Genomic DNA, 19,037 nt, shown 5'->3' on the forward strand with positions numbered 1-19,037 from the left:
ATACTTTAATAGCACTTTCTAACAACACGTCTGGGTTCATTTCTGCCCTGCACAGATACTGTAGATCTTTCAAAATAATTTTAATAATGAATTTGTTTATCAAGTTATTAATATTATCATTATTATTATGTTATTATAAGGAGTCACTTACAACATTTTTGATCTGTTTCCCTCTTTCTCTGTTCAAGTAAAAATCTAGCTGATCTGTTGTTGTTGTTGTTGTTGTTGTGTTTTTTCATGTCAGACGTCTCCCAAACCCCTACCGCACATCTGTGTCTGCACATGCACACATGTACAAAAGGATGACTGTCAATATACAGAAAATAATGATAATTTTAAATACAGCAGGTCTTGACTATCATCTTTAATAAACATAAACACAACTGTACATTTTTCACAAGGGAATTCCCCTTCAGCATTGAAGTACCAATGTGCTGAGCAGTGCTTGCAGGACCCCCCTCTCGCCATCCCCAACAGACACAACACTTGTAAAACAGTATAAGCCTCTGCTTGAGGACACCTAAATAAAATCAAGAACATTTTTAAGCAGAACACAAACATAATTCAACATTTCACAACTAATGGAGTACTGTACAAAGTGCTGGCCATATTCTGTACTCTTTATCCTGTGTGTACACAGACACACACACACACGCTCACACACAAACAATAGTAAACCTGCGCACACACACACACACACACACACACACACACGCACAAACAATAGTAAACCTGCGCGCACACACACACACAAACAATAGTAAATCTGCGCACACACACACACACACACAAACAATAGTAAATCTGTGCACACACACACACGCACATACACACACGCACACACTCTCTCTCTCTCTCTCTCTCTCTCTCTCACACACACACACACACACACACACACACACACACACTTTCTCTCTCTCTTTCACACACACGCCCACACACACACTCTCTCTCTCTCACACACACACACACACAAACACACTCACACACAGACACATACACAGACAAGCACACCCTCTCATATTTACACACACTCTCTCTTTCTCACACACACACAGACACACACACACAAACACACACTCTCTCTAAAACACAGACACACACACAAACACACTCTGTCACACACACACACACAAACACACACTCTCTCTAAAACAAAGACAGACACACACACACACACACACACACACTGCTGTGACTGTGAGGATTCTGGGTAAATCTCTCGTCAGTCTTCAGCTCAGTTTCACTGATGATCCAGGATAAACAGCAAACCCAGCACAGAGCGGCTCAGTGAATGTGGTCTGGACTGAGTGGATGAGGCTCATTGTGTCTCTATAGATGTTGTAGAAGATCAGAGTTCCTGCACTGTGATCCACAAACACTCCTATTCTCCTGCTGAGCACCTTCACTGGGAGATCAGTGAGTGTGTTATTGTGACTGAATATGAATCTGGAGGAAGAGCAGAACAAACTCCAGGACTGAGCATTATATCCAAACCAACACTCAACACCTCCTCCCTTCCTCCTGATGCTCTTATATGACACTGATATACACACACCATCATCATCTCCACTCCAGTCAATCTCCCAGTAACAGCGTCCACACACACTCTCTCTGCACAACACCTGAAGATAACCATTAAATCTGTGTGGATGATCAGGATACGGCTGATTCTCTCTCACATTCTTCACCTCTCTGTTCTCCTCAGACAGAATGAGTTGAGTGTTTGCTGTGTTTGGATCCAGAGTGAGGAAACAGACATCTGAACACAAGAACACACACATTTACAACCACAGCTGTGTGTGTGTGTGTGTGTGTGTGTGTGTGTGTATGTTTGAGAGAGAGAAAGAGAGAGAGAATGTCTGTGCATGTGTGTCTACATGTTTGTGTTTGTGTGTGTGTGTGTGTGTGTAAGAGAAGAGAGAGTGTGTGTATGTAAGTATGTGTCTTTTTGTGTGTGTGAGAGAGAGGGAGTGTGTGTGTGTGTGTAGTCCTACATTTGTGTAGTCCTGCTGTAATCCTCGTCTCTCCTCCATGATCCAGACTGTGAACACACACAGATTGTCCTACAGTCAGTACACAAACATCAGCTTATAACACACACACACACACACACACACACACACACTTGTCAGCAGATGTGTGTCAGAATGATTGTGATCAAGCATCACTCATTATTCTATTATCCTCATGTTCCCTGATGGAAAACACTTTCGTCCGCTCACACACTCTGATGAAGACACACAGGAGATGCAGCCTGTAGAGTAGAACAGTCCTGTCTATGAAGAGCAAGTCATTCACTATCAGTTCATGTAGAGAGGGGGACACTTTATTATCTATAGTCCTCTTCAGTTTGGCCGACTGTGAAACAGAAGTTCTAATGGCAGCTCATTTATCCAGCACAGCCTACATCCAGCCTCATGTAGAGCCAGAATGAGTTTAAACAGATCATCATTAAACTGAAGCTCCTCTCATGCTGTACAGATTTCATTATGCTCTGGAATAGTTGTGAATATTGATCTGGTAATTCTGCAGCTCATAGATCTGCTCCACTGACAGAAGCTGCCGATTTATTTTCCACTGGATTATAATCAAAGTGCACCAGTACAGAGCGGCTTTCACCACACAATAGGACTCAGATCAGAGGAGTATTGCACACCAGTAGATTAAGAAAGCCAGGATTTCAGAAAAAGTGCAGCTTGACTGAGTCTATGAAACACTGGGGTTTGGGGGTGGGGGTGGGGGGTGGGGGGGGGGTGGGGAGGCCACGTACTATCAGAAGAAGCACATTTTAACATGTATATCACAAAATACTTAAAACATTATTCAAAGTCCTTTTTTCATGCATCACTCTGCAGTCTTCATAAACAAGATATTTAAAGAACTTCAACTCAAAATAACCTTCCTTGTTCATTTATTTGACAAGTGACTTTTGGTGTAGGAGAACACATCTCTAATATTCGAGTACATCAAGGCACATTGCTGCACCTGTACACTTTAACAGGCCTACAGATGAAGTCCATTTATTTTGCCCTCCCATTCATTTACAATAATGTTTCTGGAAATGTTTACAGTGTTTCCCAAAGTATAATGAATCTGGAGTCACAATAAGTCCTATTTCTTATTGTTTATTTTGTGAATAAAAGCTGTTTTTAATTTTAATAAAAATAGTGTCAGTATTATTAGCATCCTTAAGAAATATTTACTGTATATTTTTTATTTACACAATAAATCAGTTACAAAATCATTTGACTAATTATTTAAACTTTCGTAGTTAACTGAAAAACTCTAAATTACACTTTAATCTTAATTAAAAAACTATAAAACACTTAAAGGGACTTTGTCTGAATACAACTGTCTTTCAAAATAACTAGTAAATTATTATGCACTGGCTGTCACCTTGTGGAAGATAAAGTAGATATTAGAAATGAGTTAGTTTAACTATTGTGTTTAAAATGTGCTGTAAATAAATCATGTGTTGAAGACGGAAATCAAAAATGAATGAAGGCAAAACTAAACGAGTTGAATAAGACTGACATGAGCTGACTGAAGACTACATTTGATCATGTGTTACATCTGTTTTTAGTAGCTTGCCGATTGTTTGTACATTCAAGACCGCATTTCCTAACGTAAAACTATGTACACTAGATTTCTGATTAAATATGGTGTCTGCATGGCCAAAGACTTCCTATATTAAAGTGTTAAAATCGCTATTGAAATCGAAGTCTAATATCATCAACAGTGGACATTTTGATGGTGTTTCACAACATGAACATGACTGAAGTTTAATCTTTTTATTACCTGTGTCAATTTGGGCGTCAACTTCTGACGAATGCGGGAACTGATGCGCGCAGCACCGTCACAGAGAGAGCCAAAACAGAGGGAGCGACACCTAAAGCACTCGAGAGAGACTCTGCCTTTGAGCCCTCAAATGTGTCATTAAGTTTGACATGTTTCCCCCTTACACGCAACTTTTGTGAAGACGGTTGCTGTGTCAGAATCCTTGCTTGTAAAATACGCTTTAGAATGCTTAGTTTAAGCAAATTGGATGAACGTGATCACGCGCCATGATCTGATGAGCATCGCTTTGCTTTCGTTCACCAAAAACCAGGCTGAAAGCGCTGTACTGTGCGCGTTGCGTGCGTCTGTTCCCTAGCGACAATAACAAATGCCTGATACCGCCTGTCCGTATTCCTCAAATATGTTTAGAATTAAAAGTTCAGTGATGCTGTGACAACTCGTGTGCCTTTTTTCATGCACACCTTTGATGCTTTTAACGTTTTTGCTGCAGCACCGTAATTAGGCACCGTATTCATACGCTGATTTACCGGTACATACTGGTTACCAAGGTACTGGTGCTATAATGGCACCGGGTTTCGGTACCCAAGCCTAGTTTTCACACACTTTGGGAACCACTGGTCAAGTAAACACTACAAAGAACATACAAATGTAACAAAACACCTGCTTAAAAGCACACACACACACACACACACACACACACACACACACACACACACACACACACACACACACACACACACACACACATCTCTGAGCTGATACTGTACAGTTCTTCAGCAGAAATGTAGAGAACAAGTTTCACTGCTCAACTACAATGCTGAAACTGTACAGTGTTAATATGAGATATAATATCACGCTTAATGTGAGAACTGCCCCAGTGCACTGACATATTTAACAGCTTTGATTCATATCTGGACACTAGAAGAGCAGTGAAGTATCAAAGTATCTGTATTCACAATAAAAAAGGCAGTGCTGCTCCACATACTTGAGTTTGTCCAGTGTGTAGTTTGGATCCTCCAGTTGTTCAGAGAGCAGCTTGACTCCTGAATCTCCTGGATGATTGTAGCTCAGATCCAGCTCTCTCAGGTGTGAGGGGTTTGAAGTCAGAGCTGAAGACAGAAAACCACAGCCTTCCTCTGTCACCATACAGCCAGACAATCTACAAACACAGCAATAGTCCACATCACACAGTTGGACAATCACACATCTCTTTGTGTTGTGAAGATGCTGACTGCTGTTTCTGCTCAAGTCAACAGCAGTGATGAACACACACATCCTGATCAGCTCTCCTTATTGATCACATCAGGGGCCTCATGTATCAACGCTGCGTACGCACAAAAACTTTGCGTACACCAGGTTTCACGCTCAGAATCGCTCACGTTTGGATTTACTAACAATGAACTGAACGTGGGAATGTGCGCAGGTTCACTGCAGCTTTCTGGCAGGCGTACGCACATTTTTTGTGCGTGTCTGTTTTATTTCCATTGGCGACTCCTAGAGGCAGTTGTGTTAAATTCTTCTCTACAAAGTGTCTGAGCCTTGCAATGGCAGCCGTATGAGACGGGTTCATATAGTAGGTATGTAAGATTTCCATACCATACAGTTGACCAGCTAAACATTAAAGCACAATTTGCAGCGGTCGCCTGTTTTCCCAATGTAATCTGAGCGATCTACTGCATGCACATTGCTATAAAGACACTATCTGAAGATGAATTTGCATTCGTGAATCAGAAACATTTCCATTCAATAAATGTGCAAATAAAATATGATGCACAAACTTATTGATGATTCCTACTTGTCTTTCATGTGATAAATAGTGGGCAAAATCTGATATGTAGCGGGGAAAAAAAGAAGATAGAGTTCATCAGACGCTGGATTCTAACCGAGTTTATGCTCGAACGTGTCAGTACATGATCACATGCTTCTTATGAGGTGCGCCACTGAGACTGCAAAGGGTACTGCAACATTTTACAGATATAAACCACACTATTTCTTTTTTAAATGCACTCAGTGCGATGTTCAGACCCAACTGTGTTGACCGCATCAGCTAAACTCTCCCACTCTATTTTTTTCTTTTGTTGTTAATTCCGGAGAACAAACTTGCAAATAACACCGCTTTTCTCCGGTCTACCTCTGAAAGCAGCACCTCCAATTCACATTCTGTTCAAAGTTTCTCTTTTTGCTTGATTTTGCCGTTGCTTTTTCGTTGGGTTTTTCCATTAGCTTAGTCATTAGCATATTCATACGGGGGAGGAGGCAGGGAGGGGTTTTGTGCTCGTGCATGTTGCGCTCAGTTTCACGTTCATTCAGATGTACAAAAGAATATGCGTGAGATTTTTTTCTGCGTACGCACATTTACAGCTTTGTGCGTAAGCAATATTTTTGTAAGATTTCCACGCAAGTCTTCGTACATGAGGCCCCAGCACACACACACACACACTCACACACTCACACACACTCAACAAGGACTCGACATCATCTGTAGAAGTGTACAGAGCAAAGACATTGTTCATAATACACCACATCAAGCTGTAAAGTCTGCTGTGAGGAGGAAGAAGACACACTTGAGCTCAGAAGATCATCTTAAAGTCATGTATAAAACACAACAGGAAATGAGCTGATTTCATCATTTATATTGTGATTCTGTTGTGGACTAAAACAAAATGAGCTCAGACAAACACAAAGCCGCTCTCTTCATGTGTTCATCACCTGACCCACAGTCACATTCACACTGATGCTCCATTAGGGGACTTTTATTCTGTCAGGAGAGAAACAGCTGATCAATATTCATGACTGCTGACTCTCCTTCACATTCAGCCTTTAGCAGATATTGTTTTAGATGAGCGAGTAATCAGGATTATTTCACACACTTTATCATGAGACTTTTATTTGTTTTCAAGAAACTGAAACTGCACAAATATGAGAGCAGCTCAAACCTTCAGCAGGACACAAAACAGCTTGACTTTAGCGTTTAACTCTGCTGCTTTCACACCTCCAGATCCACTGTTCTGCTCTGAAACAGGATTAACACTGCTATAATGTTTATTTGTGTTCTCGCTGCGCTTCACTTTCACACAGAAATGTTGAATGTCGACACCCACAGACAGACACAACCTGGTAAAGTTTTCAAACAGTGAACTGAGACTGCAACTATTAGTGAAATCTATATTAAAGCTCTTCAAATATGATTTAGATTTACAGTAATTGTTTTTCATGTTTAAATCTGATTTATTCTTGTGTTTAAAGCGTTTGTCATTCCTCTACTTCAGTGTCTCAGACTCATTCAGAAATGATTATTAAATGCTGGATTAATGCACAAGAGAGTTTGGCGAACACGTTTTACACCATTTCAAATATATATTATATGTGCGGCTGTATAAGTCACATACAGCGCTCAGCATAATGGAGGACAGCCCATTCTGAAAACCAAGACTTTCCTCCATTTCTCAGTCAATATAGGCAGTGTATTCTGCTGCATTTAAACAGAACACATTTATTACACAGATTTATTCATGACAATCATTGAAAGATAACACAATAAAACTTAAGCTAATATTGCAAAAAAAAAAAAAATTCCATTGTTTTGCTTCTCTTGATTTTTCCTCTTTTTTAATTTTGTATTTAATATTTTTCTATAACACATAAATATGAGTGCCCTAGTTTTTACACCGTTATCATAAATTATTTTGTTAGATGAGCTCCAGATTTGGCTAATCTATTGTATATGCACAAATATAATACTGTAGAGCTTCCTATTAAACTATGAATGTAAAAGAGAGATTAGTGAGGGCTGTACTTATATATGCTGAGCACTGTATATTGTTCACCCAGAGTGTTTACATGGTCACACAGCAGTAACACAACAAGCATTGAGTTTGGGCTAGCTTCTGCAGATGGACATTGCTGTACACTGCCCTTGATGGGTGAGTGGGGGAGTGTCTGTTGTCTCTCAGGTGTGAATTATTCATGAGCATTGTCACTCACACATACAGCTGAGATCACCCAAAACAAACTTAACAAAATGTAGATCATTGTAATGTTTTCTCTGAATGAGAGAACAGAATAATTTCACATAATTGCGCAGTAAATATTCTAGTCTACAAGACTGCTTACTCTAAACTCTTGTTCAGGCACATTCAGTCTGGTTTTAGATTCGTATTTCAGCTACATTTGTTTCTCTAAAACCTACTAACCACACATAATATTTATTTCTACAAAACAGATGTCAAGGCATGTCAAAACATCTCAGGGGTCCCAAAATCACCTCAGACCCCTGAGGGTTAACTACAGGTATAGTATGAGCAGTGTGAAACACAATCACTGATAAACCAGAATTCCTGTTATTTGGGGTTTAGTATCACCCAGGGTTAACATGTTCAAGCATGAAGAGCTCTAATATGAAACTGTCTGACTGTAGTTATTGTAGAGTGGAGAATCATTTACCTCAGTGTGTCCAGTTTACAGTGTTGACTCTTCAGTCCATCAGAGAGAAGCTTCACTCCTGAATCCTGCAGGTCATTGTTACTCAGGTCCAGCTCTCTCAGCACACAGTTTGAGGATTGTAGAGCTGAAGACAAACTCTCACAACACTGAACAGTGAGTTTACAGCTCTGTAGTCTGTGTAGAGGACAGAGAGCAACACAATCAGCAGTAAGAAATGAGCAGTGTTGAGTGTTCATGAGTTCAGTCTACAGTGATAAAAGCAACACTGGAAATAAACTATATATATATACTGCTCAAACAATAAAGGGAACACTAAAATAACACATCCTAGATCTGAATGACTGAAATATTCTTATTAAATACTTTGTTTTTTACACAGTTGAATGTGCTGACAACAAAATCACACAGACATGATCACTGGAAATCAAATGTATTAACCCATGGAGGACTGGATTAGGAGTCACACTCAAAGCTGTAGTGAACTGCAGGAATTGCTGACACACTCCAGACACATGAGGTCCAGCATTGTCTTGCATTAGGAGGAATCCAGGGTCAACCAGACCGTACATGGTCTCACAAGGGTCTGAGGATCTCATCTCAGTACCTAATAGCAGTCAGGCTACCTCATGGTGTTGTTCCATGGTGTTGGGCTGCAACCCCCACCTGTGGACATCGGGTCCTCATACCACCCTCATGCCTCAGAACAAGCCTGTTTAATTCATTTATCTTTTTATTTTTTTATTGATTTAATCTACATTAAACTAAACTAAAGCTGTATCCCCCATTCATGTGACTGTAATGAATTATTGAACAGATTATTAATAACTAATCAGAGAGCATTTTACTGAGCTCAGTGTAAAGTTTAGTGTTTAGGCCTACAGTAAATGTAATATTAGAGGCATGTCTGCGGCGAGACGGCAATACTGTGTCTAAAATTACACTATTTCTCTGATCAGAAAACAAACACAATTATCCAAGAGCAACACTGTGTTAGATTTGAGCAAATACACATCAACAAATGTCCTATTCAGCTGGAGGAGCACAGGGATTTACAGGGATTTGAGTTATTTTCCAGGATAAACTGTAAAGCAAATGAAGTAGATTATTAAATAAGTACAAATGTTGTTTGTGTGAGTAAAAAGTCAAGAAAAGTTTGTTCAATACGTTTAGAAATGCTGAAATAAATGAGCAAATAAGGAAACAGAACACTGCCGCCGCGTCCCCATGCAGTAATATGGTGTATCAGCGATCTCACAGGGGGACGATATGGCCAGCTAAAGATTTTCTGTTAAAGCAGGGCAGTGATTCACTAAACTGATCTGAGTCTTCAGTGCAGACTGATGTGTGTCTTCTGTGATCAATCAATGAATACTCACAGAGCTCTTCTGCAGTTTCTCACAGCTGCTGTCAGTCTCCGTCTTCCCTCATCTGATGTGTTGAATTTATTAGAGTCTAACTCATCCAGCGGCTCCTCTGACATCTCAATCATGTAGGAGATTGTTGAGCAGTGAGCAGGAGAGAGATCCTCCTCTGAGTATTTGTCTGATTTCACAAACTCCTGAATCTCTCTGGCCAGAGTCTGATCTTTCACCTCCAGCAGACAGAGGAACAGATTGATGGATCTTTCAGCTGAGAGAGGGTTATCTCTCTTGATCTCGTCTTTAATGTACTGTGTGATTCTCCTGATGTTCTCTGAGCTCTCCTCTGTGTGTGTCAGCAGATCCTGGAAGAGTCTCTGATTGGACTCCAGTGGGACGCCCAGCAGGAACCGCAGGAACAGATCCAGATGACCATTACTACTCCTGACAGCTTTATATACTGCTGAACTGAGCAGATCATACAGAGACTCCTCATAGCTGGACTGTAGATATTGATCATCTGAATATTCTTCATCATAAATCACCCTCAGCGGTTCTCTGTTCTTTGTTAAATGGCAGTAAAACACAAAGAAAGCAGCCAGAAACTCCTGAAAGCTGAGATGGATGAAGCTGTAGACTTTCCTCTGATGAATCACAGATTCCTCCTTGAAGATCTCAGTGCAGATCCCAGAATACACCGAGGCGTCAGTGACGTCTATGCAGCTCTCAATCAGGTCCTCCTCATAGAACATCACATTGCCCTTCATCAGCTGTCTGAAAGCCACTTCAGCAAGTTTGAGGATCACTCCTCTGTTGGACTGCAGGAGTTTCTCTGGATCTCTCTCTTCATACTTCTGCTTCCTCATGTTGATCTGAATCAGCAGGAAGTGGATGTACATCTCAGTCAGAGTTTGAGGGATTTCTGCACTCACATCTTCTTCCAGGAGCTTCTGAAGCACAGTGGAGGAGATCCAGCAGAAGACGGGTATGTGGCACATGATCTGGAGGCTTCTTGCTCTTCTGATGTGGGAGATGATTCTGCTGGCTTGATGCTCGTCGCTGATTCTCTTCCTGAAATATTCCTCCTTCTGAGGCTCAGTGAATCCCTGAATCTCTGTCAGACGCTTGATGTATCTGGAGGGGATCTGATGGGCTGCTGCTGGTCTGGAGGTGATCCAGATGAGAGCAGAGGGAAGCAGATCTCCTTTCAGGAGGCTCCGCATCAACACAGCCACTGATGAAGATTCAGTCACAGCACAAACTTTCTCCTCATCTGAAAAGTTGAGTGTGATTCTGCTTTCATCCAGACCATCAAAGATGAACACAACTCTACACTGCTCATAAATCTTGAGCTCCAGATCTTCAAGTTCAGGATGAAAGTCCAGCAGAAGTCTGTGAAGACTGTACTGATGATCTCTGATCAAGTTCAGCTCTCGAAATGGAAGCACAAACATGAAATCTACATCCTGATGGTCTTTTCCCTCGGCCCAGTCCAGAATGAACTTCTGCACAGAGACGGTTTTCCCGATTCCAGCGATGCCTTTAGTGAGAACAGTCTTGATCTGGGCTTTCTCCTTCTTGATCTTCTCCTCATGTCCTGCTCCAGCTGAGGCTTTAAAGATGTCATTGCAGTAGACTGGAGTGTGTTGTGAGGGTTTTGTTCTGCCTCTTTTCTCCATGTGTAAAACCTCATGTTCTTCATTCACTCCTTCACTCTCTCCTTCTATGATGTAGAGCTGTGTGTAGATGCTGTTCAGGAGGGTTTGAGTCTCTCCATGGTTGATTCCCTCAAATAATCTCTCATACTTGTTCTTCATGCTGGTTTTGTGCTGCTCTTTGACTCTCTGAAGTTCATCATGTTCTGGTTGGAGTGAATCCTGCTGCAGGTCTCCATTCTGATCATCTCTATACACACTGCAGGAACAACAACAACACAAAGAATCAATGAGTGCGAGTGTAAAGATCCTCTAGTGAAGCCATGTGTGTTTCCTCTGAACCAGCTGAGACACAATACACGGATTTAATTCAGAACCAAACTACAGTAATACAGAAAGGGTCCCAGATAAGCAAAAACCGGCTTCATTTTATCACTAGGTTTACAAATAAAAGAAAAATACTAAATATTGACTGTATTATAGACTGATGTAATGAGCCTGTTTCTGAACTTAGGCATTTTCAACTAAACCACACATTAAACAATTCACTTTAATTAATCTAATCAGTGTATTTAAATTAAATGTATTTATTTATTTAAACATATATTCTGTAAGGGTTACATTCATGGAGCTCACCTCAGTCACGGTCATTAGTTGTCATAACTTTATTATTATTATTTTCAAATCAATTTAAGGTAATAGATGCACATTTCAGAGGCTGTGCACTTTATGGCAGGGGTGCAATTCTTGGCATAACACCGCTTCATCTGTTATTCCTCTCTATATTGTAAGCCTGTAATGCATAATTCTAGCCCACATTTTTAATAGACTGATTAATTGAATAGACAGATTTTTACAAAACTTGACAACTGAAATGAGGCCATGCATGAGAAAGTCTGAGCGCTCTGATTTATGTGTGGTGACGATGTCTGTGGGTGTCAAAATTAAAGTGCACATTTTTGCTTACAATATACATGTAGATTTTTTTCCAAGTTTAGTTTCATCAATTGTAAACAAATCATTTTTAAATTGTCAGTTGTATTTAAAGAAAGGTTATGCTAAACAAAGTGTGTGTATACGATTATGTTTGGCTTTTGACACTAAGAAATAGCTATTTACTTATTTTTTTGGGTGGGGCCAGTGAACATTTTGGCAGGGCAAGTACAAATCTGAACCACTGGCCCGATTGGGCCACTAGAAAAAAATCCTTAGCCTTGAACCCTGTGTTGAAGTCTCTGTATTTTGTTCCTTGTAATAAAATGTCCTGACTGGACTGTGAGAATAAAGTGTAATAATTTCTGATCTTCTAGAAACACAGGATCATATAAATGCTGCAGTGTGATCATGTGTGTGTAGAGATGATCTACCTGACAGCAGGTCGTGTGTTTCCACTCTTAAATGCTATTGGTGGATCCATAGACGCGTCACTCTTCATAGACACACAGCTGGGCTCTGCTTCTGCTCTCTTCTGATGAACTGAACTAAAACAGAGAAGATTAAAGTTGAGCGCTGCACACACTGGAGTCAACACAGCAGATATTCAGTCATTATTTAAAAATCACTTAACACAGCATTTTATTTCATTTTTATTTATTTGTGTCACGTTATCAAATAAAAATAAAACTACCCACGAACAAATCGAAAATTATTTTGGTTAAAATAATAACAATCATCATATGAGAATGTAGTGTGTAGGTCTAATACCTGCATCTTTTCGACAAATCCTGATCTCCAGCAGTGTGTGAGTTACCCATGATGGACCTGAAGAGTTTGATCTCCAGCAGAAACTGATGAACAATCACAGATCTCCAGTCATTGATCAGCCTTCATAATTCAGCTGAATGCAGGAATAGATCAGCAGCTGAGACACTCAAATCCAGAAGCTCATCACGAGTAAACTAATGAAGAATCACAGCGTCATCCGTTTGATTATAATAACATCATACACACATTCACATAAAGCTTACAGGTTTTGTCCAGACATTAAAGATTTAAAGCTGTTCTGCGTTGTAAATGGTGGATTCTGTCTGTTTAAAATGGCGACACAGCAACTAAACACTTTCACTTTCGTTTCTGAAGGAGCGGCAGATCATGAGTTCAGTGAAAAACATCCGTCACAAACACTCTAAACAGAGCAGAGAAGAGTCAAACAGCTGCAGGGTTATCAAATTTTACTAGGGTGATTTTACCTGAAGCAGTATAAACACTGTTGTACAAAGTACTCCGAGTTACACAACTGCACCAACAGATGGCAGTATAGGACTGGAAATAACTCACGGGGTGTGGTCTATAACCACTTCATCTAGTTAGCGTTCAGTTACGCCTGTTTCACACCGCAAGCGTCAGCGGCGCATGAGCAGAGCGTGAGCAGCGCGTGTGTTTTCGGCGTCCATGTTAACAGATTAGAGCTTTCATACCGCACGCAGCAGCAGCGCGTCAGTGCGAGGCGTGAGCGTCGCCGAAGCAGCAGTGCAGCGATAGTTTCGGTGCTGGGTCTATTTTTGACGCGCTGCTCACGCTCAATTAAAGTGACAGTGCATTGATAATGACCAAAACACAATGAATGACAGTAAAAAGTAGCAATTTTACCCAATAAATACGTTGATAACGTCAAATGGTATACATATAGTCATTCAAATGAACTTAAAACGATTAAAAACGGCAACATTTATTTAGGCCCGAACTACAAAACCAAATGTAAAACAATTTTACTATCAGTTTTGCTTAAGTTTCACACTAGTGTTGTAGGAGAGGGGAAATAGAATATTTACGGGATTTGTAGTCCATAGCGAAGTGTATTGTGGGTAGTGTAGTTCGACACGCATACTGGATTATGTGAGCTCGCTGTGTGCTGTGCAGCTGAGCAGAGGAAGAAAGTTTTAATCGGCTTTGTTTTCTGTTCACTCGAGTTATTCCTACCGGGGGCTGTTTGCACTGTGAATCTGACAACACGAAAACAAGTAAAAGAATGGCATGCATTGGTTACTTTTGTCCGTCTCATCATCTGCACGAGCATGAACTAACGAGCTGTTATTCTGCCGCTGGACAGATGTTTAAAAGGTGTATTTGTATATAGAGCAACATGGGTAACTAGATAGAATAGACAGAGATAGGTTGATCTCTGCAGCAGCTGCCGAAGAACTGCGTGCTGCAGACGCAGCTGGTGTGAAAGGCAAACGCCTGCGTGCTGCTACTGCTCGACATACGCGCTGCTCACGCGCCGCTGACGCTTGCGGTGTGAAACAGGCGTTAGTCACACTGCTGTAAATCACGCGTGCTCGAGACGGAGTGAAGATTGTTCTTGGTGTTTGCTATAATTTGTGCTTATTGTGTGCGTTATTGACAAGTAAGTAATCTTTAAAGCTTAATGTTAGACTTATTATCAATATTTAGCTTGGAAAGACTCTCCTTACATTATATTACTATGAGGATGACTAAGCAGTTTTCTGCCTCAAAGGCATTCACTGTGAGCTCACTTAAGCTTACCAATACAAATGTTCAAGTTAACTCCAATATGTTGTTTGCATGCACTTTTCAACTGCAACGAACAGTACTTGATTTGTGAGTTAATTGGTGTTTATTGTGACTATACAACACATTAACGATGCCAATGTAAGCAATGTATGCTGATTATAACAGCGTCATCATGTAGATTTCTGTTGTGTTACACAATTTATATCATTTAAATGTCACATATATGTTTGAAATGTCCATGATTAGTTTCAGTAATTATCAATGTGTGGTAATTTGTATTTTCTTCATTTATAGGAAACCACACATACACACAAACACACCCATCATCACACCAATTATAAATGCCTGGAAGTTCTACATCCATCAACCAGATTAAAGTTTGTTTTTTGAGAACTGGACTGTTGCACCTCTTTTTAATAGAAGAGCATGGCTGGAAAGCAGGAGCTAGTGTAACGCACACAGCAAATAACTGGACACAGAGAAGACAGAACAAGCACATAATCTCCTCCACCTCCTCCTCCTCCTCTTCTTCTTCTTGTGTGGCGAGTTACAGAGAGCAGCGTAAAGCTGAATACTGGAGAGTGTATAATAATAATATGTGTACAGTTTGGTCAAATCAGTGTCATAGAGCTCAATGTAGATTTGTAGAAACTAAAATGACTGCTTTCCCATATATACTCTAATCTTTCTTCATGAAGTCTAGCACAGCTTGTGTTATATTCCCCATGTGTGACTGCTCTGATGAGAACAGCTCAGGCATTGAGAGGATCAGGAGTTGTCCTGTTGTGTCGCTGCACTGATAATCCTCTCGTGTGTAACTGCAGATGAAAGCATCGTGTCTCTGTAGTGGTTTAAAAATCAATATGATCATTAAAATATACTGTTAATTAAATTGGAGTTATTAAAAATAAATAAATACAAAGAAGAGTTAAAATGGATATGATTTACACAACGATGTGTTGCTCTTTGTATTGAATAACTGCCTGAGAAAATGACTTAGAGTGTCCGCTAGGGGGTGGTCTAGAGCTGCAGATAGTAGGCGTTGTTTAACTGCACTGTGACCTTTTTTGTTTGTTTTTAATTGCATAACTGTCAGGAACAAACACACAACACAACACAAATAATGAAACACACAAAAAATAATACAACAATGGTAAAAGTCAACAAAAAACAAAACAAATAGATAAAACAGATAGACAAAACAGATAAATAAATTAAAATAAATTAAATTACACAAAAGAAAAGTGTGCAGCATTTCTACATCTGATGATTTTAGTAATTGACAGAGAATTTATAAAAAGTGTCATAATATTTGATGCATATCTCAGATTTGATGTTTTTTTTTTAACAATTTCACTGTAGAAAAAAAACTCAATACAAAAAACGGCGGTTAATGTGGGAGAAGATTTAGCAGATTTCTGTTTGTGTATGTAAAACTTTGCCAATAAAATAAAGAGATTCACAATATATTCAAGACATTTGTTGCATTTGTTTTCATAATGAAAAATTACATCTTTTAATGTAAAATAATAACTAAGTTTTGTCCTTTCACAAATATATTTGGCTGATTTTTCCAGAAATTCTTTGCAATGTTGCATTCAGAAAACAAATGGCAAAGGCTCTCTTCATCCACAGATATCCTCCATTTCAATGCGCTTTGATAAAAGAGATTTTACTGGGTAAACTTGATGTAATATTTTAAAATGGATTTCCTTCATTTTATTATTAATAGAATATTTGAAGAGAGTTAACCAGGCTTTTTCCAATTAATATTAACTATAATAGAGTTCCAGAAAAATGTGCCTCTAGGAGTGATTTTATTTTGCTTCTGAAAAATATTACGAATATGTCTGTTAGTACATTTATTATCAGTCAACTCAACACCTTCTAAATGTAGTTTTGGGTTTACAGCAGATTATAGCAAATATGATTTTTAACAAGTTGAATCATTTCTGCAGGGATAGATTTAATTCAATTCTCTAAACAATATTGGGAAATTGTAAGTAGACATGAAATGTTCATAGGATAGGATATTCCCTGCACTGTCAAACAGTGTTAAAAGATGATTAATGTCTCTATTAAACCAGTTTACTGAGAATCAAGATTTATTTGAAGAGCTTATATTACCATTATTCCCAATGAAGGAGGTGTGAGGAGAAACATTGTGACAGTAAGAGATTTTCCAAGCAAGCAGAGCTTGTTGATGAAATTTAGTGAAAGTTTAAAGAGGATTTTAGAAATATTATAATCACAGGTTAAAAAAAAAATTAAGCAACCTATTTGGTTAAAAAGATTATGAGGAATATCATTCCAAAAGGGCGATGCAGTGCCGCAGTGGAGTAAAAACTTGCTGGATAAGTTGGTGGTTCATTCCACTGTACCCTTGACTTATCTGCTGTTGCCAACCCGGATTGTCCTTGACCTTGTTTTTCCTGTTGCCTGCCTTGAACTTAACGATCTTGATTCTCGCTGCCTGCCCCTGACTCATGCCTGCTACTGAGACTAACAAGTGCCAGCCGCCTGCTCATCGACCTTATAAGCCTGTGTTTCATATGAGTTCACGCACCAGTTTATACTGTGTGCTTGTTATTAAACTGTGTTTAATAAACATACTGCAAACGGATCCCTCTGTGTCAGCCTCCTCGTTACAGTGCGAATATAAGACCAACTTTACCTCAATGAATCACATTATCAGCCAACGACTATCAAAGTACAATAGTCACAGTCAAATAAACCGTGCTAATGTTGTGTTTAAGTCATTCTTATGCGCCATTTCAGAGCCAGTATTTAAAGTAGCCAAAATGAACAAATGTACGAATATAAAGCAGCTTTACCTCCGTTTATAAATCAATTCATGACTATTGTGCAGTTGTTGTTGTTTTAATATTTAAGTTATAATGAGTTACTCTGAGAGTAAAGGGTTAAATGCAGTGTTGTTTAAGGATCGTCAGCTTGTTTTTCAGCAGCTTTTCTTCCTGTTCAACTGGAAGGTCTGCTTCTGACACCTCATACTTTTCACATCTAATATATGATATATACTTTGTCGAGTGACATTATATATATTAACTAAGATACTGAGTTAGTACTAAAAACGTTTGCTGACAGTAAAGGGTCAAATGTCATTTGTGTAGTGAAAGTCAGCATTTTAATAATAAAAATAAATGAACACAACCAATCCTTAAAATAAACTCTGAACCACCTCTTAAAGAAACCTGTTTTGAGCAGCTTTTCTTCCTGTTCAACTGAAGGTCTGCTTTAACTTTACTTTTGATTTGGTGACTCTGAATGTTTAGAGTTATATTTAATGCTGAATTATTGGACACTATTGAGTCAGTCTGATATAGAAGAGCACAAACACTTTAAAGGGATTAAAAATAAAGCTTTTAGACACAGTGTTTAAATGAGCGTGTTTGACTCAGTGTTTAATCTGTGTTTGAGGATTTGATCTTCAGGATCAGACATTTAAATCACACTCACACATATAAACCCTTCATCATCTCCACAAATCAGCGTAATGTAGAAGTGTTAAACTCACATGCAGAAGTACAGACGCTCTTGTGCAGCAGGAACACAATCTGAGCTCTTTCACTCTTTCACTTCACTAAAACACACCTGTGTGATCTACAGGTATATCCTCAAATATTATTGGCTCCAAAGAGTGACACTGACATGAATATTCATGAGACTCTCCTGACTGTGGGCGTGTCCTGAAGACAACACAAACACAACTGGAGCTGAAGATATCTGTGCAGCTTCTCTGAGCACGAGTGTGTTGAAGGAATATAAAAAAGTAAAATATAGTATATATATATATATATATATATATATATATATATATATATATATATATATATATATATATATATATATAGTGTAACATAATATATATGAGGTATATGAGAATAGAGAAAAAGGTATTTGAAATAAATCCAAGAGGTCTCTGAAAAATATTTAAAGCAGTATTGGACTAATAAAATAAGATTACAGATGGAAATGGAAATGAGTACACCCCTTACAGATCTCTCTGATGAATTATTACTTTCTCTCAGATGCTGTTCAATAATATAAGTGTGTTTATACATTAGATTAGTCAGAACTGAAGCCAAAACAGTTTTAAATTTAGCTGAAATGTTCATTCGTTCATTTTCTTTTTCGGCCTAGTCCCTGATTTTTATCAAGGGTCACCACAGCGGAATGAACCGCCTACTTACCGGAGCACCTAGAGGAAACCTACGGCAACACTGGGAGAACATGCAATCTCCACACAGAAACACCAACTGACCCAGCTAATGCTCGAACCAGTTAC

General features: G+C 39.1%; 2 protein-coding genes and 1 long non-coding RNA gene across 4 annotated transcripts in view; 2 read left to right on the top strand and 1 right to left on the bottom strand.

The window, feature by feature from the left end:
* The window catches only part of si:ch73-389k6.1, a 778,105-nt gene that overhangs the window by 558,911 nt on the left and 200,157 nt on the right, over window positions 1-19,037 (top strand). The window lies entirely within an intron of this gene.
* On the bottom strand, window positions 350-18,347 carry LOC137491376 (protein NLRC3-like). Of its 2 annotated transcripts, XM_073948297.1 has the most exons (9): window positions 18,267-18,347; window positions 12,962-13,155; window positions 12,625-12,738; window positions 9,621-11,516; window positions 8,245-8,418; window positions 4,787-4,960; window positions 1,998-2,044; window positions 1,559-1,762; window positions 350-1,449 (listed from the first exon to the last, which is right to left on the bottom strand). In XM_073948297.1, the coding sequence occupies exons 2-9, from the start codon at window positions 13,009-13,011 to the stop codon at window positions 1,406-1,408; spliced, it is 2,703 nt and encodes a 900-aa protein (XP_073804398.1). In that variant the 5' UTR covers window positions 13,012-13,155; window positions 18,267-18,347; the 3' UTR covers window positions 350-1,405. The 2 variants fall into 2 exon arrangements, with proteins under 2 accessions (XP_073804398.1, XP_068076644.2); XM_068220543.2 differs by having other exon boundaries at window positions 350-1,762.
* LOC103911011 (uncharacterized) lies at window positions 14,509-17,352 on the top strand. The gene is made up of 2 exons (XR_661478.5): window positions 14,509-14,603; window positions 15,026-17,352. It is a non-coding gene; the product is annotated as an uncharacterized lncRNA (long non-coding RNA).

Source organism: Danio rerio, chromosome 4 (genome assembly GCF_049306965.1).
Source record: "Danio rerio strain Tuebingen ecotype United States chromosome 4, GRCz12tu, whole genome shotgun sequence".
In the NCBI taxonomy this organism is placed as follows: domain Eukaryota; kingdom Metazoa; phylum Chordata; class Actinopteri; order Cypriniformes; family Danionidae; genus Danio; species Danio rerio.